This window comes from Rhinolophus sinicus, chromosome 8 (genome assembly GCF_057876585.1).
Source record: "Rhinolophus sinicus isolate RSI-liver-muscle chromosome 8, RSI-T2T, whole genome shotgun sequence".
NCBI classification, from domain to species: Eukaryota; Metazoa; Chordata; class Mammalia; order Chiroptera; family Rhinolophidae; genus Rhinolophus; species Rhinolophus sinicus.
This window is the reverse complement of record NC_142508.1, coordinates 60,113,680-60,137,559: the sequence shown is the minus strand read 5'-3', so window position 1 is coordinate 60,137,559 and position 23,880 is coordinate 60,113,680. Positions and strand designations below refer to the sequence as shown.

At 37.5% G+C, this 23,880-nt stretch overlaps 1 protein-coding gene and 1 pseudogene across 7 annotated transcripts in view; one reads left to right on the top strand and one right to left on the bottom strand.

Annotated features, from left to right (window-relative positions):
* Nucleotides 1–4,914: 4,914 nt before the first annotated feature.
* The window catches only part of ZFP1 (ZFP1 zinc finger protein), a 34,356-nt gene continuing 15,390 nt past the window's right edge, over nucleotides 4,915–23,880 (top strand). The window contains exons 1-3 of one of the 7 annotated variants that reach the window (XM_019710595.3): nucleotides 4,931–5,063; nucleotides 8,921–8,998; nucleotides 9,090–9,148. In XM_019710595.3, the coding sequence (XP_019566154.1) occupies nucleotides 9,134–9,148 (15 nt within the window). In that variant the 5' untranslated portion in view covers nucleotides 4,931–5,063; nucleotides 8,921–8,998; nucleotides 9,090–9,133. The other 6 variants (XM_074314566.2, XM_019710604.3, XM_088800231.1 and 3 more) reach the window with 6 other exon arrangements.
* LOC109433989 (protein FRG1 pseudogene) lies at nucleotides 20,527–21,512 on the bottom strand (annotated as a pseudogene).

The following is a 23,880-nucleotide window of genomic DNA, read 5'->3' as shown; positions in this document are numbered from 1 at the left end:
GAACTGCTGGTGCCACCACAGGATTCCAGACAGTGACACCAAACCGAACTAGTAGTCATTGCATTCTGCACTCTCACTCAATTGCAGAAAAGAAACGTTAGTTTCACTTAAGAATGACCTTAATGGAGCAATCAGGAGTCTTAACTGTATTAAGTCTTAACCTTCGAGTGCCTTTTTACTATTCTGTCCGATGAAACAGAAAGTTTGCACAAATTACTTCTACTGTGCACAGAAGCACGATGATTATCTCCAGGAAAATCACCTGTGCAGTTGTTTGAGTTGTGCGCTGAATTAACTGCGTTTCTCATGGAACACCATTTGTTTTTTGCTTGAATTGCTGATAAATGAAGGCTGAGTGTTTGGGAGACATTTTCTCAAAAACTAACGAACTGAGCTATCACTTCAAGGAAAACAACTGACTATATTTGTCACCCAGTGATAAAATGAGCTTTCAAGTGAAAATTAGAATTTTGGTAAAAACCAGTTATCTGCTTCCCAATACTTAAAGCTTTTCTGATGAGACCAGTGGTGATATTATTGTGGTCATTTGATACTATATAACAAAATGCATCAACATTTAAAAGATCTTTATGACTCAGTGAGCCATTATTTTTCAAATGACCAAGACATGATGTTACAAAGTCATGGCTTGATAAATTATCTATTCAGAGCACAAGAAAGACCAGAGGATTTTAATATAACAGAGTATAAAAGTTAATTGATGAGGTCATGTGTCGTGATATATATTCTGTGCCCCATGGTAATGTCATTTGAGCAAGTAAACAAAAATAAAAATTTGCTGTCAATAACGACGAACAAACCACACTGTTATTTATGTGCTCTGGGACATTTGCTCCATTTTAAACAGTCACTATTATTACAGTTAAAATCTCTTTACATCCTATCGCAGTGCCATCCAAGCATGTACTTAATGTTGGTGCCAGTGCTTGTTGGAACAGAAGTGGATTTTACAACATGCTTGGAAGGAGATCAGACAATCACTAGGATATTGCTGAGCAGCTGATTAAGAAGCAAGCACTCTGAAACTTTAGTGACAAATCAAAAAAATTAAAAGCAATATTTAAATAAAAATATGCAATGTGTTTTTCAAAAACATCCTCCACACTTTTCTTTTTATTCCTAAGGGGAAATCAATAGAAAATATTGTGGTTTTGAATTTTGCAAGTTCTGCAGATACAGCCCACACAGAGAGTGCTCTCTGTTATTACGCATAAGGCAATAGGGGAATTTACTTTTTGTGTGTAGGGGGTGGTGGGGGATTCTTCTTTCTTTTTTTACATTTCAGTAGTCTTCAAAATATGCATAATTTTTACAGAAATGGGATCACATTACCTACTCTTGTGTGATCTACATTTTTTCATTTCTGGATATAGTAGACACGTGCCCCATATAGTTAGTATACATTATCATTTTCAGTGTCTCCCCAAATTCTATTTATATACCACACAATTAATTTTATTTATATCAGTTGAAAGATTTTTAGATCGTTTACAATGTTTTGCAAATATAAGCTGCAATATGAGAACATTCTTGTATATACATCTTTGTACAAGATTAAAGGCCATGATAATTTAAAATTTTGATACAATGAAGACTTCAGAAAGATTTTCTGTATTATAGCCCTACCAGGATTGTATAAAAAATATTTTCCAAATTGTTCCAGCCCTCGGTATCATAATTCTTTTTTAAGTATTGGCCAAATTTATAGGTCAAACTGATATTACATATAATATAGCTCTTCTTTGATTTTTAGTAGAGACATTTTTGATGAATTTATTGTTCTACATATTTCTTTTTTAATTGGCTATTCATAACCTTAGTTTATTTTCCTTTGTTTGTTTGTTTTTTGTGGTTTTCTTTTTGTTGTTTCTTTTTTATTTTTTATATTTGTTTATTTATTTATTTACATTTTTTAAAGGAGGGCTCAGCTCCTTAAAGACCCATGCGGGGATTGAACCGGCAATCTTGGTGTTATCAGCAGCACGCTCTAACCAACAGAGCTAACTGGCCACCCCTTAGCTTATTTTTTCTTATTGGGTTAAATGAACTTGTAAGAGGTGTTTATAAATTAAGACTATGCTTTTTCTTTCATACAGGTACCACATATATTTTCTCAGTTTGTCTTTAACTTTGTTTATAGCAATATTTTTCAGAATTTAATTTCCTCTATGCTTGAATTTGTCAATTCTTTCTTTACAAATTCTGCCTTTGGTATCATAACTTCTCACCCAAAGAATATCAAAAACATTCTTTTATCATTTCTTTGTAAGTACTTTCATGATTTCCACTTTAAAACTTAAATCTTGAATCCAGCTTATACTTAATTGTTCTAATATACAGATTTAAGGTGCATTTTTTCCTCCAAATTGTAAATTAATTACCCAGTAACAATTGTGGAATATTCCAGTTTTTCACCAGTGCTGTGAAAACAGACACTGAATTGATATACACTTCTACGTCTTTTTTTTTCTTTTTTCTGGAGCCAGTAGTAAAAAGTTTTCATTATTTTATCTTTGCAATACATTTTTATATCTAATAGTTATTAGTCTCTTTTTAAAAAATGTCCTGAGTATTCTGTTTTCCTTTATGATGACATATGGAATTATTTCATCAAATAAAAAAAAATCAAAACAGTGCAAACAATAAATAACAAAACTACCTTGCTGAGACTTTGATTTTTAGTAACTTACAGAGTTATGCAACCATCACTTCAATCCAGCTTATTATTATTTTTTAATTCTTGTAAAATATACATAACATGAAATTTGCCATTTTAACCACTTGTGTGCAACTCTGTGGTATTAAGTACATTCCCAGTGTTGTATAGCCATCACCATTATCTCTTCAGACCTTTTTGATCATCCCAAATAGAACTATTTCAGCATCCCATGCCTTCCCTTTCGCCCGTCCCTAGTAATCTCTATTCCACTTTCTCTTTCTATAAATTTGCCTATTCTAGATATAAAAGTCAAATCATACACTATTTGTCCTTTTGTATCTGGCTTATGTCACTTAGCATATCTTCAGGGTTCATCCATGTTGTAGCATGTATCAGAACCTCATTCTTTTTTTGGTTGAGTAATATTTATATATATGTACATCACATTCTATTTTCCATTCTTCTGTTGATGGGCACTTGTGTTGTTTCCACCTTTTGGCTATTGTGAAAATGCTGCTATGAACATTGGTGTACAAGTACCTTTTTGAGACTATAGTTTCAATTAAAAGCTAGTTGCTACCACTACAGACCTATAAGAATGCCCCAAATCCACAGCACTGACAACACCAAATACTGACAAGGAGGTGGATTTTGCATTCTTTGCTGGTGAGGATGCAAAATGGTATAGCCACGTTGGAAGTTTTTTACAAAACTAAACATATTCTTATCATATGAGCTAACAATTGTGCTCCTTAGTATTTACCCAAATGAGTAACATATTATACTCACACAAAACCCTCACATGGATGTTTATAGCAGCTTTATTCATAATTGTCAAAACTTGGAATTAACCAAGATGTCCTTTGGTGGGTGAATGTATAAACTGTGGTACATCCAGACAATGGGATATTTTCCAGCACTAAAGAGAAATGAGTTATCAAACCCTCAAAAAGACATGGAGGAGCCTTAAGTGCATATTTCAAAGTTAAAGAAATCAATCTGGAAAGACTTCATACTGTATGATTTCAACTATTTGACATTCTGGGAAACGCAAATGTGGGGACAGAGTCCCAGAGAGCAGTTTCCAGGCTCTCGACCTCACGCGGAAAGATGCTGGCTCGGGTAGATGGCCATCAGCTGTGACTAATTGGCCATCAGCTGTTACCGGTTAGCCATTAGCCGCTGATATAACTGCCATGGCTGAGCTAGCAAGCGCGGATTGCAGTTAGCACGGCGGATTGCAGTTAGTAAGGGAGGTTTGTTGGCAGAGAAGCAGATGGCGGGTTGCGGATCGTGTGGCTCCTGCTTCCTGTGTCTTCAACCCAGCCGCCAGCGAGAATATAGTGGTATGAATCCCCTATGACTCCGTGGGTGTTCCTTTTTGACCTCACCATATCCTGCGTTCTAGTGCGGGGAGCAGGACCAGAGACCCCGCATAACACCCTGCATGACAGCAAAACTGGTAGAGGAAATGAAAAGATCAATGGTTGTCAGGGGCTCTGAGAGAGGGAGAAATGAATAGATGGAGCACAGGATTTTTAGGGCAATGAAACTATTCTGTATGATGCTATAGTGGTGGATACCTGTCATTACATATTTGTCAAAACCCATAGAATGTACAACACCAAGAGTGAACCCGAATGTAAATTAAGGACATTGGGTGATGTGTCAGTATAGATTTGATGATAACAAACGTTCCACTCTGGTAGGGGATGGTGATAGTGGAGGAGGTTATACCTGTGTGGGGGCCTATGATATTCGGGAACTCTCTATACTTTCTTCTCAAATTTTGCTATGAACCTACAACTACTCTAAAAAATAAAACAAAGCTAGTTGCAGTACATGATATCTTTAAGGCCAATTTTATTTTTTTAAAAATAAGAAAGGTGTGAACTTAACAGTTATTTTTGAAAAGTGAGATTATGGGTACTTGCTTTCTTCTTTTATACATATATTCTATTACAAATACAAGTATCATAAATTACCTGTGCAATCTTTAAAAGGCAGTTTTTTGTATTGGGGGAGATAGTGGTTGTAACACAATCGGATTCCTCATAATCAAAGGATTATCTTGGTCAGAGCTCAACCAACCGGCTCAACAAGACGAAGACTTTCCCGAGAGTCCCTACGGCTCGGTGGCCCGGCCCCGTAAGCTTATGGGAAATGTAGTCCCGAAAACCAATGGACCACTCCTCGGAGGACCCTGGGACGGCGAGCAGTCCCTTTATCTGCGCATGTGCACGGCTGCCAGCGCGCCGGAGGCCGCCCTTCCCCCACCTCTAGCCGCGAGTGGGTGACCGGCCCCGGTTTCCGCGCGTCTTCGCCTCCCCGCGTCCTGACCCAGCCTGGCACTGAGCCACGAGTGGCGACTGTGTCCTTCCAGGTATGAGGGGGGGCAGCCTTGCAGCTCTGGGGGGTTTGGGGGCCGAGGGGAAGTAGATGAGGGGTGGCGTGCTTGCGCGGGGTGGGCACCCAAACTTCGGTGACTCGCTGACGGCGGTGACCCTCGGGATGGCGTCGGGGGACCGCCCGTCGCTCTCCTCAGCGTGGGGTTGACGGGCCTTGTCTGGCCGGACGTACGGGGGCGGGAACAGCGGAGGGGGAGGGCTGCTACGAGTCTCGCCTTCCTCCCTTTGTCCGGAGAAGCGCCTCAGACCCGCGGTGAGGGTCCGGCCGGCCCGGAGAGAGTCCGGAAGTCCGGGCGGGCGCGCGTGTGACTAGGCCCCGGGAGTACTGGGCGAGGCCGGGGGCGGGGCCGGACACACCTGGCAGCGTCCGGATGCCGCGTGCTGTGCCCCCGGGCCTCACGGGGTGGAGGGAGACTTGAAAGCTCCAACAAGTTTCCTGATGCACACGACGACGTGCTGAATAAGAGCTCTGACCTCTTTGCAAGAACCTTTTCAGTTAAGTATTCACCTAATCCACACACCCACCCTGGGACTTCACTAGTACTTATCTCAGTTTCAACAGAAAAGTGGAGGTTCAGAAAGGTGGAGTGCTTTGTCCAGGGTCACACAGCCAGCTGGTACTTTATGTTATATGAATGGTAAATCGTTTTTTATTTACCTTTTGACTTTGTGTAGTGGTAGTTTTTGGCATGCAGGCGTTTTGAATTTTTCTAGTTTAATTTACTACTTTTCCCTATTATGGCACCCAAAAGCCTTCACCACTTTGAGATTATACAGGTTTTCTTATGATTCCCACTGGTACTTTAGAATCACATTTTAAAGAAACTTTCTTATACTTTTATTTTGATTCCATTAATGGTTACATTAAGTTAGGAGGAATGTTAGGTCTTAACTGTAGGTCTTTCCATTTGTTAAAGTCCTCTTGTTTTGCCCCTCCCCCAGTAGTTTATAATCTTCATAAAAGAATTGCATTTTCCTTATGTAACTTTATTCTTATGTAGTTTTTTATTGCTATTGAAAAAGGAATGTTTTTCCATTGTATCATTTTTTTTCTCTTGTATTTGTTGATATTTCCCACTTTAAAATTTTTGTATATTTGATATTTGACCTTTTTCCCTTAATGTAGCTAGTGGTTATCTATGTTTATTGTTAAAGAATAACTTTCTTTAATGTCTGTAGCATCTGTAGTAATGTCTCCTCGATCATTCTTGATATTTGTAATTTGTGTTCTCTTTTTTTCCCTTGGCCACTTTGGCTAGAGGTTTATCAATATTATTAATCTTTTCAAATAACTAACTTTTGGTTTCATTGAATTTCTCTGTTTTTCTGTTTTCAGTTTCATTGATTTCTGCTCTTTCTTATTTTCTTATGCTTGCTTTGGGTTTAATTTACTTTTTTTTTTTTTTTTTACAGCTTCTTAAGATGAAAGTTGAGGTCATTGAAACCTTTCTTCTTTTCTTATAAAAATTGTTTAATGCTGTAACTGTCCCTCTACTGTTGTAGCTAAATTCCTCAAATTTTTATATGTTCTGTTTTTATTTCCATTAAATCCTGTTTTTTTTTAAACTTCCCTCATGACTTCCTTTTTTACCCATTGGTTATGTAGAAGTCTGTTTAATTTCCGTATATTTGGGGATTTTCCAGAGCTCTTTCTGTTACTGATTTTTAGTTGAATTCTGTTTAATTTTGTTTTTTAAAGAATTTACTCTCAAATTTCAATTCTTTAAAACTTGTTGAGGTTTGTTTTATGGTCAATGATATGATTTATTATATGTACCTTAATAACTATTGTGCTGTTGGTGGTGGAGTCTTCTATAAATCATAAATGGGTCATGGTAGTTGATAACTGTGGGTCACTTCTATAGCCTTAATGGTTTTCTATGTGTTTTCTCACTTGCTGAGAAAAAGGGTATTGAAGTCTCTGACTATAATTGTGGATTTATCTATTTTTTCTTTTTCTATCAATCTTTGCTTCTTGTATTTTGAATTTCTTTTGTTAGGTGCCTGTACATCTAGGATTGTTAGTGTCTTCTTGGTGATTTGACACATGCATTATTACGTACTACCACTATCTCCGGTAATCTTCCTTCTGAAGTCTACTTTTTCTGATATTAATATAATCACTCCAGCTTTCTTTTGATTAGTGTTTGCAAGGTATATCTTTTTCATCCTTTTACTTTTGACCCAGCTATGTTTTTATACTTAAAACAGATTGCTAATGTAGAGCACATAGTTTGGTATTGCTTTTTTATTCAATTTGACAACCTCTATCATTTAATTGGTGTGTTTATACCAAGTGTTGATATGGCTGGATTAAAATCTATCATCTTGCTAGTTTTTTTTCTACTTGTCCTATCTGGTCTTTGTTCCTATTTTCCTCTTTTTCCAACTACTTTTGGATTTTGTGGGTATGTTTTATGATTCCATTTTTTCCCTTACTATTGGCTTGTCATTTATACTTCTTTAATTATTTTCAAAATTTTTTTAAAGTAAATTATATTGGGGACTATTGGAGGACAGTGTTTTTCTCCAGGGCCCATCAGTTCCAAGTAGTTGTCCTTCAACCTACTTGTGGAAGGTGCAGCTCACTGGCCCATGTGGGAATCGAACTGGCAACCCTGTTGTTCAGAGCTGTGCTCTAACCAACTGAGCCATCCAGCCACCCTATTTATACTTCTTTTAAAAACATTTTTTTCCTGTGGTTTCTCTAGAGTTTGTGATTAACATATTGAATTAATCACAGTGCACCTTTAAATAACATTATACCGTGTAAAGTAAGATCCTTAAAATAGTGTACTCCAATTTCATCGTCTCATCTTTTGTGCTATTATTTATCTTCATTTTAATCATCCCAGAGATCTTTGTTTCTTTGTGTATATCTAGGTTTCGATCTGGTATCATATGCCTTCTAGCTGAAGAACTTACATAAATATTTCTTACATGTCTACAGTAGTGAATTCTATTTTTGTTTAAATATTTGTAAAGGTTTTTAGTTCACTTTCATTTTTGAGAGATATATTTGCTGGGTATAGAATTCTGGGTTGATAGTTTCTTTTGTTTTTTTTAAACTACTTTAAAGATGTCAGTACATTGTTTTCTGTCTTGTGTATTTTCTGTTGAGAAATTGGCTGTGTTTATCTTGGTTCCTCTGTATATAATGTGTCTGTTTTTACCTCTGGCTGCTTTCAAAACTTGAACTTTGATTTTCAGTGGTTTGAATATGATATATCCACGTGTGTCTTTGTTTTCTTTCGTTTTGTTTTTTTGGTGTTTAGCCTGTTTGGATAAATTACCTGACCTTCTTGGATCTGTGGTTTGATGTCACTCATTATTTCTGGAAAATTCTTGACCATTACGTCTTCAAATACTTCTGTGCCATCCTTTTTTTTTTTCTTTTGGGATTCTGTTGGCCTGTTTATTAGGTCATTTGATATTGTGCCACAGCCCCTGGATAGTTTGTCCTTTTTTTTTTTTCTTCCTTTCACTTTCTCTTTGTATTACAGTTTGGGTAATTCCTTTTGATTTATCTTCAGATTTCCTAAAACTTTTCTCAGCTCTGTTGAGTCTAATAATGAACCAGTTGAAAGTATTCTTTCAACTCAGTTACTGTGCTTTTCTTTTTTAGCATTTCTGGTTGATTTTTTTTTGCAATTTCCCTTTCTTTTGAAATTCCCTATTTGTTCATTCATGTTCAGTTTTTCCATTAAAACCTTTAAACTATAAATCATCGTTATTTTAAATTCTGTTAATTTCATCACTTGATTATTTTTTCTTTTGATACTGGGTGGTCTTACTCCTGCCTTTTCAAATGTTTCATAATGTTTGATTAAAGGTGAGTGCTGCCAGGATGAACCTTTCTGCCCCTTGTGAAGAGGCAAAGTGACTACCCCAGGAGTTGGTGTTTTCCCAGGTGATGTAGAGGAATTTCTAAACAGGTCATTCTAGGAGTTCTGAGACCAGTCAAATTTAATAACAATATCTTCCTTTTTGCTTTATTTCAGGTCTGCCTTCATAGTTCTGTGCCTTTACCCAAAAGCGGCAGAAAATGAACAACTCCCAGGTGAGTTGTTTGTTTATTCCCAATTTTGTTTTTTAGTACATTTGAGGAAGTTTCTAACGATCCAGAAAATGAAACAGAAAAGCACAGATGACTCAAACTCAAGGAAAACATAGTAAGAATAACTGGTCAATACTAGCAGCTGAAAAGCAAATCAAGTTAATTAAGTGTCTTCATTGATTATGAGTACTATTTTCTTGATTCTCTAGCATTAGTTCTGAATTAATTTTATGGACCTTCATTTAGATGGTGGCTTTGACAGCATCTCCAGAAACAATCCAAATTTAAAGGGTTATCAATTTGTTGGTGGTTATTTCATATAGCATTCTTCAGTGCAGTTGCAGGGTTTTATTATGTGTTGTTTGTTTTTCTAATCAGATTAGCATGATGCCAGGGAACTCAGTAAATATCTGGGTGTGTATTTAAATTCTACCCTAACCTCCTCATTGTTACTACTTTTCTCAAGTAACTTCCCAGAGTTTATTTGTACATATTTACAAAGTACATATATAAGATAGTATATTAATCATACTGTTCAGCTTAAATGTGTTTTGTTTTTAATTAATAGACTTTATTTTTTAGAGCAGTTTTGAGTTACAGAAAATTTGAGTGGAAATTACTGATAGTTCCCATATACTCCCTCCCTCTACACACACGCTTTCTCCTATTATTAACATCTTACATTAATGTGATATACCTGTTACAATTAACGAGCCAATATTGACACTTTAATTCAAGTCCATAGATTACATTACAATTCACTCTTGGTTTTATACATCCTATGGGTTTTGACAAACATATAATAAATGTATTCACTATTACAATATCACACAGAATAGTTTCACTGCCCTAAAAGTTCCCTGTGCTCTATTCATTCATTCATCCCTTCCTCTCCCTGAGCCCCTGGCATCCCCAGATCTTTTTACTGTCTCCATAGTTATGCTTTCCCAGAATGTCATATAGTTGGAGTCATACAATATGTAATCTTTTCAGATTGATTTCTTTCACTTACAAATATGCATTTAAGGTTTCTCCATGTCTTTTCATGCTTGATAACTCATTTCTTTAGTACTGAATAATATTCCGTTATATGGATGTACCACCATTTGTCCATTCACCTATTGAAGGGCATCTTGGTTGCTTCCAAGTTTTGGCAATTATGAATAAAGCTTCATATAAACATCGTATGCAAGGTTTTATATGATGTAAAATTAGTTACTCATTTGGATAACTACTAAGGCGCGTAATTGCTAGATCATATATCAAGAGTATGTTTAGTTCTATAAGAAACTGACAAACTGTCTTCCAGAGTGGCTGTACCATTTTGCATTCCCATCATCAACAAGAGTTCCTGTTGCTCCACATCCTTGCCAGCATTTGATGTTGTCAGTGTTATGGATTTTGGCCATTCTAATAGGTGTGTAGCAGTATCTCGTTGTTGTAATTTACAATTCCCTGATGACATGAGGTGGAGCATATTTTCATGTTTATTTGCTACCCGTATATTTTATTTGGTGAGGTGTCTTAAGATTTTTGGCCCATTTTTAAATCAGGGTGATTGTTTTTCTTATTTTTGAGTTTTAAGAGTTCTTTATATATGTGTGTGTATATATATGTGTATATATATATATATATGTGTGTGTGTGTGTATGTATATATATATATACGTATATGTATATATGTATATATATTTTGTGTGTGTGCATAATAGTTCTTTATAGGCTATATGTTTTGCAAAGATTTTTTTCCATCTGTGGTTTGTCTTTTTATTTTCTTGATTGTGTATATTTTTATCATTCAGTAACATGTCTTTAAAGTCTTTCTGTACCAGAGCATAGAGTTTCCTAATTTTTTCCTAATTTTTTATCGCATAATGTAACACAACAGTATTATAAAACTCATTATATGTGTTACAACAGTGTATATAACACGTATACGTTAAAGAATAATAATAAAATGTGCACCCATGTACTTAACCCAGGCTAAGAAATAGAACATTATTTGTTCTTTTATTTATTTATTTGGGTGTCTTTTTAAACACTATTTTTCAATTATAGTTGACATACAATATTAGTTTCAGTGTACAACAGAATGATTAGATATTTATATACCTCACTAAATGATACCCTGATAAGTCTAGTACCCATCTGAAACCATACATAGTTACTATAATATCATTGACTATAGTCCTTATGTTGTACTTTGCATCTCTGTGACTTTTTTTTTTTTAATTACGTGGCGTTTCAGCATTTTTCTTTTTTTTCTTTTTTTTTTTTTAAGATTTTATTGGGGAAGGGGAACAGGACTTTATTGGGAAATAGTGTGTACGTCCAGGCCTTTTTTCCAAGTCAAGTTGTTATCCTTTCAATCTTAGTTGTGGAGGGTGCCGTTCAGCTTCAAGTTGGTGTCCTTTCAGTCTTAGTTGTGGGGGGTGCAGTTCAGCTCCAGGTCCAGTTGCCGTTTTCTAGTTGCAGGGGGCGCAGCCCACCATCCCTTGCGGGAGTCCATCCAGCAACCTTGTGGTTGAGAGGACGCACTCCAACCAACTGAGCCATCCGGAAGCTCAGCGGCAGCTCAAGGTGCTGTGTTCAATCTTAGTTGCAGGGGGCAGAGCCCACCATCCCTTGGGGGACTCGAGGAGTTGAACCAGCCACCTTGTGGTTGAGAGCCCACTGGCCCATGTGGGAATCGAACTGGCAGCCTTTGGAGTTAGGAGCATGGAGCTCTAACCGCTTGAGCCACCAGGCCGGCCCCTCTGTGACTATTTTTATAACTGGGAATTTGTACTTCTTAATCCCTTTCTCCTTTTCCACCCATTACCCCATCAATTTGTTCTCTGTATCTCTGAGTTTGTTTCTCTTTTGTTTGTTCATTTATTTATTTTTTATTTTTATTTTTTAGATTCCACATAAAAGTGAGATCATATGGTATTTGTCTTTCTCTGTCTGACTTATTTCACTTAGGTCTGTCCATGTTGCAAATGGTACTATATCATTGTTTTTTATGTCTGAGTAATATTTCATTGTGTATACATACCATGTCTTCTTTATCCATTCATCTGTGGATAGATACTTAGGTGGCTTCTATACCTTGGCTATGGTAAATAATGCTGCAAAGAACATAGGGGTACATATATCTTTTTGAATTAACGTTTTGGATTTCTTTGGATAAATACCCAAAAGTGGAATTGCTGGGTTATATGTTAGTTTTATTTTTACTTTTTTTGAGGAACCTCCATCCTATTTACCATACTGGTTGCACCAATTTACAGTCCCACCAGCACTGCGTGAGAGTTCCCTTTTCTTCACATCCTCACCAACACTTGTTGTTTGTTGGTTTTTTGATAATAGCCATTCTGACAGGTTTGAAATGATATCTCACTGTGGTTTTAATTTTCATTTCTGTGATGATTAGTGATGTTGAGCACCTTTTCGTATGTCTTTTGGCCACTTGTATGTCCTCTTTGGAAAAATGTCTATTCAGGTCCTCTGCCCATTTTTTAATTGGATTGTTTGGGCTTTCTTGGTGTTAACTTGTATGAGTTCCTTATATATTTTGGATACTAACCCCTCATAAGATGTATCATTGGCGAATATCTTCACCCATCCACTAGGTTTTTTCATTTTGTTGATGGTTTCCTTTGTTGTGCAAAAACTTTTTAGTTTGATATAGTCCCATTTGTTTATTTTTTCTTTTGTTTCCCTTGCCCAGGGAGACATATCCAAATAATTATTGCTAAGAGTGATATCAAAGAGTTTACCTCTGTATGTTTTCTTCTAGTAATTTTATGATTTCAAGTCTTACGTTTATTTAAGTCTTTAATCCATTTTGAGTTTATTTTTGTATATGGTGTAAGAAAGTGGTCTAGTTTCTTTCTTTTTCTTTCTTTTCTTTTCCTTCCTTTCCTTTTTTTCTTTTCTTTTCTTTTTTTTGTATCCAGTTTTCCCATACCATTTATTGGCGAGACTTTAATTACCCCATTGCATATTCTTGATTCCTTTGTCATAGGTTAGTTGACCATATAGGCATTAGTTTATTTCTAGGCTCTCTGTTCTGTTGATGTATGTGTCTGTTTTTATGCTACTACCATGCTGTTTTGATTACTATAGCCTTGAAGTATATTTTGATACCAGGTAGCATGATACCTCCAACTTTGTTCTTTCTCAGTGTTGCTTGAGTTATTTGGGGTCTTTTGTGGTTCCTTATAATTTTAGGATTATTTGTTCCAGTTCTGTGAAAAATGCCATTGGTATTTTGATAGATATTGCATTAAATCTATAGATTGCTTTGGGAAGTATGGACATTTTAACGGTATTAATTGTTCCTATTCATGAGCAAGGTGTATAGCCTTTCATTTATTTGTTTCTTCTTCAGTTTCTTTCTTCAATGTCTTAACCGTTTTCCAAGTACAGGTCTTTTACCTCCTGGGTTAAATTTATTCCTAGGTATTTTGTTCTTTTTGATGCAGTTGTAAATGGGATTGTTTTTTAAATTTCTCTTTCTTATAGTTCATTATTGGTGTATAAAAATGCAATCTATTTCTGAATATTAATTTTGTATCCTGCTACTTTACTGAATTCATTTATTCTAGTAGTTGTTTGGTGGAATCTTTATATAAGGTTCTCTAAATGTAGTTTCATGTCATCTGCAAATAATGACAATTTTACTTCTCCTTTTCCAATTTGGATTCCTTTTTCTTTCTTTTTCTTTCTCTGATTGCTTGGCCAGAACTTCCAATACTATGTTGACTAAAAGTGGTGAAAGTGGACATTCTTGTGTTATTCCTCATCATAAAGGAAAAACTTTCAGCTTTTCACCATTGAATGTGATGTTAGCTGGGGTTTTGTCATGTGTGGCCTTTATTACATTGAGGAATGTCTCCCACTTTACTGAGAATTTTTATAAGTAGATGCTGGATTTTGTCAAATGCTTTTTCTGTATGTATTTATATGATTGTAGGGTTTTTATCCTTCATTTTGTTTATGTGGTGTATCTTGTTAATTCATTTGCGGATATTGAACCAACCTTTCATCACAGGAATAAAACCCACTTTTTAATGTATTACTGAATTTAGTTTGCTAATATTTTGTTGAGGATTTTTGCATCTGTCTTCATCAGAGGATATTAGCCTGCAATTCTCTTTTTGTAGTGTCTTTGTCCGGTTTTGGTATCAGAATAATGCTGGCCTCATAAAATAAGTTTGGGAGCCTTCCATCCTCTTCAGTTTTTGAATTCCTGATTCAATTTTGTTAGTAATAATTGATCTGTTCAGATTCTTTGTTTCTTCCTGATTCATTCTTGGATGGTTGTGTTTCTAGGACTTTATCCATTTCTTCCAGATTTTCTAGTTTGTTGGCATATAACTGTAGTATTTTCTTATAATCCTATATATTTCTGTGGTGTTTGTTGTCACTTCTCATTTCTTATTCTGTTTATTTGGGCCCTCTTTTTTTTCTCGATGAGTCTGGTTAAAGGGTTGTCAATTTTGTTTACCTTTTAAAAGAACCAGCTCTTGGTTTCTGCTATCTTTTCTTTTTCTTTCTTTTTTTTTTTTTCAGACTCTTTCACTTATTTCTGCTGTAATATTTATTATTTCCTTCCTTTTACCCACTTTGGGCTTTGTTTTGTCATCTTTTTCTAGTTGTTTTAGGTGTAAAGTTAGATTATTTGAGGTTTTTCTTGTTTTTTGAAGCAGTCCCGTGTTACTGTGAATTTCCCTCTTTGAATTACTTTGGCTGTGTCCCATCGATTTTGGGTCATTGTGGGGTTTTTATTTATTTTTTTAGGGGTGCGCAGCTCACAGTGACCCATGCAGGGATCGAACCGGCAACCTTGGTGCCACCAGCACCACACTCACCGGCCACCCCAAGGGTCATTGTGTTTTCATTTTCATTTATCTCAAGATATCTTGATTTCTTCTTTGATCTCATTGTTAACCCATTTGTTGTTTAGTAGCATGATATTAACCTCCACCTGTTTGTGTTTTTCAGTTTTCTTCTTGAACTTTATTTCTAATTTATACCAGTGTGATCAGAGAAGATGCCTGATATATTTCAGTCTTCTTAAATTTATTGAGACTTGTTTTGTCACCTAATATGTGGTTCATCCTGGAAAATGTCCCAGGTGCATTTGAAAAGAATGTATATTCTACTGCTTTTGGGTGAAATGTCCTAAAAATATCAGTTAAGTCCATCTGTTCTGATGAGTCATTTAAGACCACTGTTTCCTTGTTGATTTTCTGTCTGGATGATCTATCCATTGTTGTCAGTGGAGCGTTAAAGCACTCTACTACTATTACTGTTTTATCATCAATATCTCGCTTCATGTCTGTCAATATTTGCTTTATATACTTAGTTGCTCCTATGTTGGGTGTGGAGATTTTTCAAGAGTTATAATCTTTTGTTAGATTGATCCCTGTATCATTGTGAAATGTCATTCTTTGTCTTTTGTTACAGATTTTTTTTTAAGTCTATTTTGTCTGATACAAGTATTGCTACCCCAACTTTTTTTTTTTGCATGAAATATCTTTTTCCATCCTTCTTCAATCTGTGTGTGTCTTTGTATCTAAAGTGGGTGGGTCTCTTATAGGCAGCATATGTACAACTCTTGCGTTTTTGTTGTTTTTTTTAATCCATTCAGCTACTCTGTGTCTTTTGATTGGAACATTTGGTCTATTTACATTTAAAGTAATTATTAATAAGTATGTAGTTATTACCATTTTATTGTTTGTTTTCTGATTGTAGTTCTCTGTTCATTTCTTATTCTCTTGCTCTGTCGTATGTTGATGACTTTCTGTAGTGTTATGATTGGGTTTCTTTTTAGTTCTTGTATATCTCTGCTAGATTTTTGGTTTGTGGTTACCATGTACTTCATATATACCAAGTTATGTTTTTATCAGTCTATTTTAAGTTGATGGTCGTATAAATTCAAACACATTCTAAAATCACTACAATTTTTACTCACCTTTTGTTTTGTCATTATTTTTCTCCTCTTTTTTTTGTGTGTGTATGATTGTGTGTATTCCTTAATTTATTATTGTAATTACATGTGATTTTCCTAATTTGCTTTTTAACATTTGTACCAGCTTTATAGTTGGTTGATCCATTGCTTTTACTAAGTGTTTGCCTTTGACAGTGAGAACTTTTTTCTTCCTATGTTTTATTCATATTTTTTATCTTCTTAAAGAAGTCCCTCTAACATTTCTTGTAATACCAGTTTGATGATGATGAATTCCTGTAGCTTTTTCTTGTCTGGGAAGCTCTTTCTCTCTCCTTCAATTCTAAATGATAGTTTTGCTGCATCCAGTAATATTGGTTATGGGTCCTTGCTTCTTATCACTCTGAATATTTCTTGCCAATCCCTTTCTGGCCTGCAAACTTTCTGTTGAGAAATCAGCTAACATTCTTATGGGAGCTCCCTTGTAGGTAAACTAACTGTTTTTCTCTTGCTGCTTTCAAGATTCTCTCTTTGTCTTTAACCTGTGGCATTTTAATTATGATGTGCCTTGGTGTGTGTCTCTTTGGCTTCATCTTGTTTGGGACTCTCTGCACCTCCTGGATTTGCATGTCTATTTCCTTCTTCAGTTTAGGGAAGTTTTCTGTCATTATTTCTTCAGATAGTTTTTCTATTCCCTGTGCTCTCTCTCTTCTCCTGATGGTACCCCTGTGATGCAAATGTTAGTATGCTTGATGTTGTCCCAGAGGTCCCTTAAATTATCCTCTTTTTTAAAAATTGTTTTTCGTTATGCTGTTATGATTGTGTGTTTTCCCTACCATGTCTTCCAAGAGCTTCTGCTGCTTCCAATTTGCTGTTGATTCCATCTAATATATTCTTAATTTCAGTTATTGTATCCTTTATTTCTGACTGATTTTTTTTTTATGCTGTCTCCTTTTTTATGTTCTGTCTTTCTCTTTTGAAGTTCTCACTGAGTTAATCTATTTTATTCCCTAAGTTCATGGAACATCCTTGTAACTAGTGTTTTGAACTCTGTATCTGGTAGATTGCTTGTTTCCATTTTGTTTACTTGGAGTTTTGTTCCATTCTTTCATTTGGGACATGTGTCTTTGTCTCTTCATTTTTGCTGATGCCCTGTGTTTGTTTCAATGTATTAGGTAGATCTGCAATGTGTCCTTGTCTTGATAGAGTGGTCTTATGTAGAAGGCGTCCTTTGGAGCTCACTGGCACAGTTTCTTTGGTCACCTGAGTCAGGTGTTCCAGGATTGTACCATGTCTGAGTCGTGTGTGTCCTCCTGCTGTAGTTAAGCCTCAATGGTTATTGGCACATCAGTAGGTGGTGTTGATCCCCAGGCTCACTGGCTGTGAGGGCTGGCTGTGACTACAACAGATAATTTGTTGTGTGTGGGCTGACCCCACAGAGCAGAAGTCACCCAGCCAAATCCACCCTTCAGATGTGTCATTTATAGAACTGGTTGGGTGGTGCTCTGGTGCTCAGATGAAGCCAGCCACCAGGTGTAATAGTTCTGGAACCTCTTGTGAGGGTCTCCAGTGCAGGCCAAGTTAGCTGCCACTTGTGCCAAGCGTGGGACTTCTTGGTAGGAGCTACAAAGTGATCTACAGTTGATTGCTGCTTGTTCTGGGCTTAGAGGCACTTGGGAGAGACTACAGTATGAACCGAGGATGGCTGCCACTTATACTGGGCTTGGGACTCTTTGGTGGGCACCATGATGAAGCCAGCCGCCACAGCCAGTGCTAGGCTTGTGCTTGCTTAGTTGAAGCTATATTCCAGGCCAAGACTGGCTGCCACTTATGCCAGGCTTGTGATCAGCTGATGGGAGTTACAATGAAAGTTGAAACCAATCACCACTTGTGCTAGACATGGGGCCACTTAAGAGCTACAATGCACGCTAAGGCCAGCCACTGCTTATTTGGTGTTTTTGGACCTTGGAGAGATTTTGGGAAAGTTCATAGTGTAAGCCCAAACAAGCTACTTGTGTGGAGGAGCTGCTGGAAGAGGCTAGGGCTGCTGGGCCTGTTGGGTGGGGCAGGGTCTCAAGGAACCACCACGGTGGGGTGTAGGGTGTTAGACAGATTAATGGAGAGTACAGATTTGGCACCTGCCTGCTTTGATCTGGCTGGGTGGGAGGGAGTTCAACAGAGGAACAGTGGTGCCTACCAGCATCTCTGTCCCCAAAGAAGTTGCCCCGACCCCAGCCCTTCCAGTCCTTGTCCTGAATTTTGTCCATTTAATTCCTCCCTGTATGTCACTTTCTGAGCTATTACCCCCGCACTGGAGCTTAGATTGAGTGAGTTTGTGAGCAGTTGAGTCTGTGCACAGGTCCTTTAAGACCCGCAGTGCTTTGGTCTCTAGCAGCCTTTTGTCTTTCTCAGATGCAATCCCTGCCAGTTTTCACAGCCAGATGTTATGGGGACTCCTCTTCCTGCCACTGATACCCTGGGTTGAGGAGCCGAGTGTGGGACTGGGACCCCTCAGTCCTCAGGGCAGACCTCAGTGGCCGAGATAGCCCACCTGATTCTTATTCACCACACCATAGATGTGGGACCTGTCTGTTCCACATCTCTGCCCATCCTACCAGTCTGTGCATGGCTTCTTTTTTATGTCCTTAGTTATAGGAATTCTATTCAGCTAGTCTTCAGGTGGTTCTCAATGATGGTTCTGTAATTTTAGTGTGGTTGTGAGAGGAGGCAAGCGCAGAGTTTACCTGCTCCGCTATCTTGACCGTAAGTCCCATTGTCCATTATCTGTTCTTTATGATACATTCTCTGATTGAATACTCCTAGTAGGTAGCCACTATTTTTGTTAATCATTCTCTTAATATTTCTTAAAGATTTTAACACTTCGGTATGTATCTCTAATATAAAACTCAATTTTGAAAAACTATAACTGGAGTTTATATTGCCTTTTTTTGCATATTTTTCTGATTGGTGTAGGCTTTTTTTCTTCCAGACATGAAAAATCTGAAAGATGTCCTTTCTTGCACCCATGCTCCCTTTATCAAGACTCAGGGTTTTTGTCTTGTTTTTTTCAAGTTACATTAGCCACTGTTTGCTAAAGAGAGGCAAAACTATGCATGCATTGCTGGTGCTGATACCGTCTTACTGGGAGCAAGAAACATAGCAAAAATTATCAAGCAAACACAAATCTAGTTGTGTCTAGAAATTTTGTCAGTGTTAGACAACAGCTTCTAGGAGATGAGCTGAATAGAGTCTCTGGGTCATAATGTGGCTTCAGCTTTTCTGAGGGTTTAAAAAAATAACATTTGGAGCAGTCATTGTCTGGTAGAAGTCATTGGCAAAGTTGTAAGAAACACAGGAAAACATAAGGTTGGGCCATCTGGCAGGGTCAAAGTGTGGATCGGTTATTGAATGTCTGGCAGGAATATAGAGTGAGTGGGCTCCTCTCTATTCTCTGCTTCTTAGCTCACTAGTCAACTGCCAACTCTCAGGAGTAGATCAAAGTGGAACACTTCTGTGAGTAGAAATGAGTGTCCTCATCTGATCCAGGGCAGCCTGGTGTGCAGGGGACAGAGAGAGACCGTCAGCACATGCTCAAGATAAACCAAACCAAGTACAGATAAGAATCTGGGTCAGGCTTACCCAAGCATTATGCCCTCAAGTTTAAAAGGTGATACAATACTTGTAGTCATCTTATTGAAGACAGCTCTCAAAATGCCTACTTTTGAATCAATTCCAGCCTGTACAACAAGCAATTTGGTATCAGTAGAGAATCACTGCCATCCTGCATCTCCTTCAAACCCTTCCTAGGATTTCCTTCAGCTCTCAGATTGATCTTTTGTTTACCCCTTCCCATGTCCTTGTCATTTTGGATTACTATCGTTTTATTGGAGCACGTTGTTCAGTAACTTCTTGAGAAAAGGTATGTGAGAAATACATCCTCCTCCCCCCACTCCTGTTCAAGCCGTTGTTTTTCTCAGTCTAGTTGTGTAGGACACAGCTCCCTGGCCCAGGCTGGTATTAGGAGCCTTGCACTCCCCCTCCTCCCCCCACTGAGGCAGTGGGTCGCCAGTCGTCAGTTGGCTACTCACAATGGCTGCCAGCCACTCACTGGCCACTGGCCGCTCACGGTAGCCCGCGGCAGCTCATGGCAGCCCATGGCAGCTTACGCCAACCTCTGACTGCTTGTGGCAGCCCAGCTCCAGGGAGAGCTGTTGTTCACAGTCTTAGCTGTAGAGGGCGCAGCTCACTGGCTCATGTGGGAATCGAACTGGTGACCTCAGTGTTAGGATCACAGTGCTCTAACCACCTGAGCCACCGGGCTAGCCCTACATTCTTTTTTTTTTTTTTTTTTTTTAAAGATTTTATTGGGGAAGGGGAACAGGACTTTATTGGGGAACAGTGTGTACTTCCAGGACTTTTTTTTTTTTTTTTTTTTTACGGATTACTTTATTCAGGAAAAAAAAAAACAGCAACAAAAGGAGAAGACAAACAAAAATCCTGGTCATTTGCAGTATCTATCAGCTTTCAATTTGGCTCTCCTGTCCAGAAGTGTTTCATGCAAAAATCCATCTTTCCGGGCCTTTTTAAGAATTTTACTGTCTTCTTTGCTTATTTTAAGTTTTTGGTCTTGGAAGCTCTGAAATTTCTTTACATAATTGATTTCACACTGTTTAACATTTCCTTTGTCTTCTTCTGGAATATCATCTTTTTTCTTAGTTTCTCTTTCAGCACAGGACCTAATCTTTATCATTTCTTCTTTTCCTGCTGTTTTACTTTTTGCTTCTATGTCACCTGCTTCATTGCATCTAGTAAAGCAACTATTTGAGGCCAATAAAGCCATTTTCCCATCTTGAAAGACGGGTTCCCATTGTTCTCTTGGTCCAGTTGCATCTGAACGCCCAACAACAAGTCCATCTGAATTGATACCAAGGTATTTTCCATAGCCAGATTTCAGGGCAATTCTGGAATCAGATAATTTGACAGCTGTAAACTTCTCTGGAGGACTAGGGCCCTCATCAACTTCTTTGTGTGGTGCTCCTAGTGTAAAAAGTCCATTGTCAAGTGCGTGTATGTAGGTTCCTTTATCCATTTCAATTGCTGTGGTTCCTGAAATTTCACCAAAGTTTGTAACTGTCCACCAGATTCCAACAATATCAAGTTGGGTCTCTTCATCATCTCTTTTTCTCTTCTTTGCTCTTTTTTTTTCTTACTCTTAGCCTTGGTTCCCTTGAGCACGAGTTTGGTGGACTTCACATAGGAGTATTCGGCCATGATTCTCGTGACACTTCTGTACAAAGAGATGCGAGCTGGCTCAGGATAAAATACCTCGACTGGGGCAGGAAGGGCAAGGGAGGCAGGCAAGTGGAGACGGAGCGCGGACTCCCTGAAAGCAAACGCAACAGTAGCAGTGGAAGTGTCTTTCCATAAGCCCTGGTCTTCTTCGCCCGAGTGTTGAGTCCCAGATCCTTTTTTTTTTTTTTTTTTCCAAGTCAAGTTGTCCTTTCAATCTTAGTTGTGGAGGGTGCCGTTCAGCTTCAAGTTGTTGTCCTTTCAGTCTTAGTTGTGGAGGGCGCAGCTCAACTCCAGGTCCAGTTGCAGTTTCTAGTTGCAGGGGGCGCAGCCCACCATCCCTTGCGGGAGTTGAACCGCCAACCTTGTGGTTGAGAGGATGCGCTCCAACCAACTGAGCCATCCGGGAGCTCAGCGGCAGCTCAGCTCAAGGTGCCATGTTCAATCTTAGTCGCAGGGGGCGCTGCCCACCATCCCTTGGGGGACTCGAGGAGTTGAACCGGCAACCTTGTTGAGAGCCCACTGGCCCATGTGGGAATCGAACCGGCAGCCTTCGGAGTTAGGAGCATGGAGCTCTAACCAGCTGAGCCACCGGGCCGGCCCCCTACATTTTTTGTTTTTTTGAGACTTGGAATTTCTGAAAATGTCTTCATTCTGTTTTGATATCTGATTGATAGATGGTATGAATGGATTTGTCCAGTCCTTACTTTGGCTTAGCTTCTGTCCGTTTTTGCTCATGTAATTTGAAGCTATGTGATTGAGCGCATACATTTATTGAGTGTATGCACATTTATGCTTGTTCTATCTTCCTAATGGATTTACCCTTCTATCATTTTGGAATGTCATTCTTTATCTCTAGTTATAGTAGCTATCTGATATAAATACAGCCATACTTGCCTTTTTATGATCAGCGTTTTTATGGTATATTTTTTTCCATTCTTTTTGTTTCAACCTTTTTATGTTCTTAAATTTATAGGGTATTTCCTCTAAGCAGCATCTAGTTGAATCATGTTTTTTTTTTTAAATCAAGCCTGACAGTTTCTTTTGATTTTTATTTTTCTTTATAAGTAATTTAATTATAGGCACAGTTGGATTGAAGTATGTCATCTTGCTATTTTTTTTTAAACTTTTATTTAAGTGAGTTTTTCCAGGAACCATCAGCTCCAAGTCAAGTAGTTGTTTCAACTGAGTTGTGGAGGGCGCAGCTCGCAGTGGCCCATGTGGGGATGGAACCGGCAACCTTGTTGTTAAGAGCACCACGCTCTAACCAACTCAGCTAACTGGCTGCCTCTCTTTTATTTTTTTAAGTGGTTGTTCTAGGAATTATAGTTTATATTCTTTACTGATCATCTTGAAGTAATATTATACCACCTCAGTACAATCCAAGAATACTATGTATATAGTATAGCAGTGAATTCTTGCAGCTTTTGTTTATCTGTATGTGCTTTTAATTTTCCCTTCATTTTGAAAAATATTTTCCCTAGGTATAGAATTCTAGCGTTTTTTGTTTTGGTTTCTTTTTTTCTTTCAATATTTTAAGATGGCATTCTGCTTTTCTCTCACTTCACTGGTTTCTATTAATAAATAAGCCTTCATTTTTATAGTTGTACCCTAAAGGTGATGTATCTTTTTCTTCTGGCCACTTTTATTTAGTTATTTTTTTGTATGCTGAAGGGTTTTTTTTAGTTTTGACCATATATGTGTGTTCATACAATATGCATTTGTGGGGGTTTTTTTTCTGTTTTTTTGTTTTGTTTTGTTTTGTTTTTAGTTTCAGGTATACAAAACAATGTAATAGTTAGTCTAAACATTTCACCCCTCACAAAGTGATAACCCCCCTTCCCCAATCTATTACCCCTCTGACATCGTATATAGCTGTTACAGTTCCATTGACTCTATTCCCTATACTGTACTCCATATTCCATGACTATATATATATTAAATTATAGTTGACATTCAATATTATTTAGCTTCAGCTTCAGGTGTACAGCGCAGTGGTCAGGAATCTACACTATCCATGAAGTGGTGGCCAGTTTTTAAAATATCTTTTTCTCTGGCATTTAGCAATTTGAATATGATGTATCTTTCTATTTATTCTGCATGATGGACTTTTTTTGAGTTTTTTAGGTTTATGGTCAATGCCTTTTACCAGATTTGGAAAATTCTCAGGTGTTCTTCAAATATTTTATCCCATTCTTTATTATTCTCTGGGACTATACATTATCATTTTTTGTTTTTTCTTTCATCATTATAGGTAATGATGCATTCGACTTTTTATTCATGTCTCACATCTCTTATGTTTTATTTCTTCCCCCAGTGCTTCAGCTTGTGTATCTTCTATCGAACTGTCTTCAAATTCATAATTCTTGTCTTCTGTCCAGTTGCTATTAAGTCTATACAATGAGCTTTTTATTTCAGGTACTACATTTTGCAGTTCTGGATTATCCATTTTCTTCGTTTTTGTAGATTCTGGTTTTTTGTTGAACTATTCTTATGTTTTCATTCACATT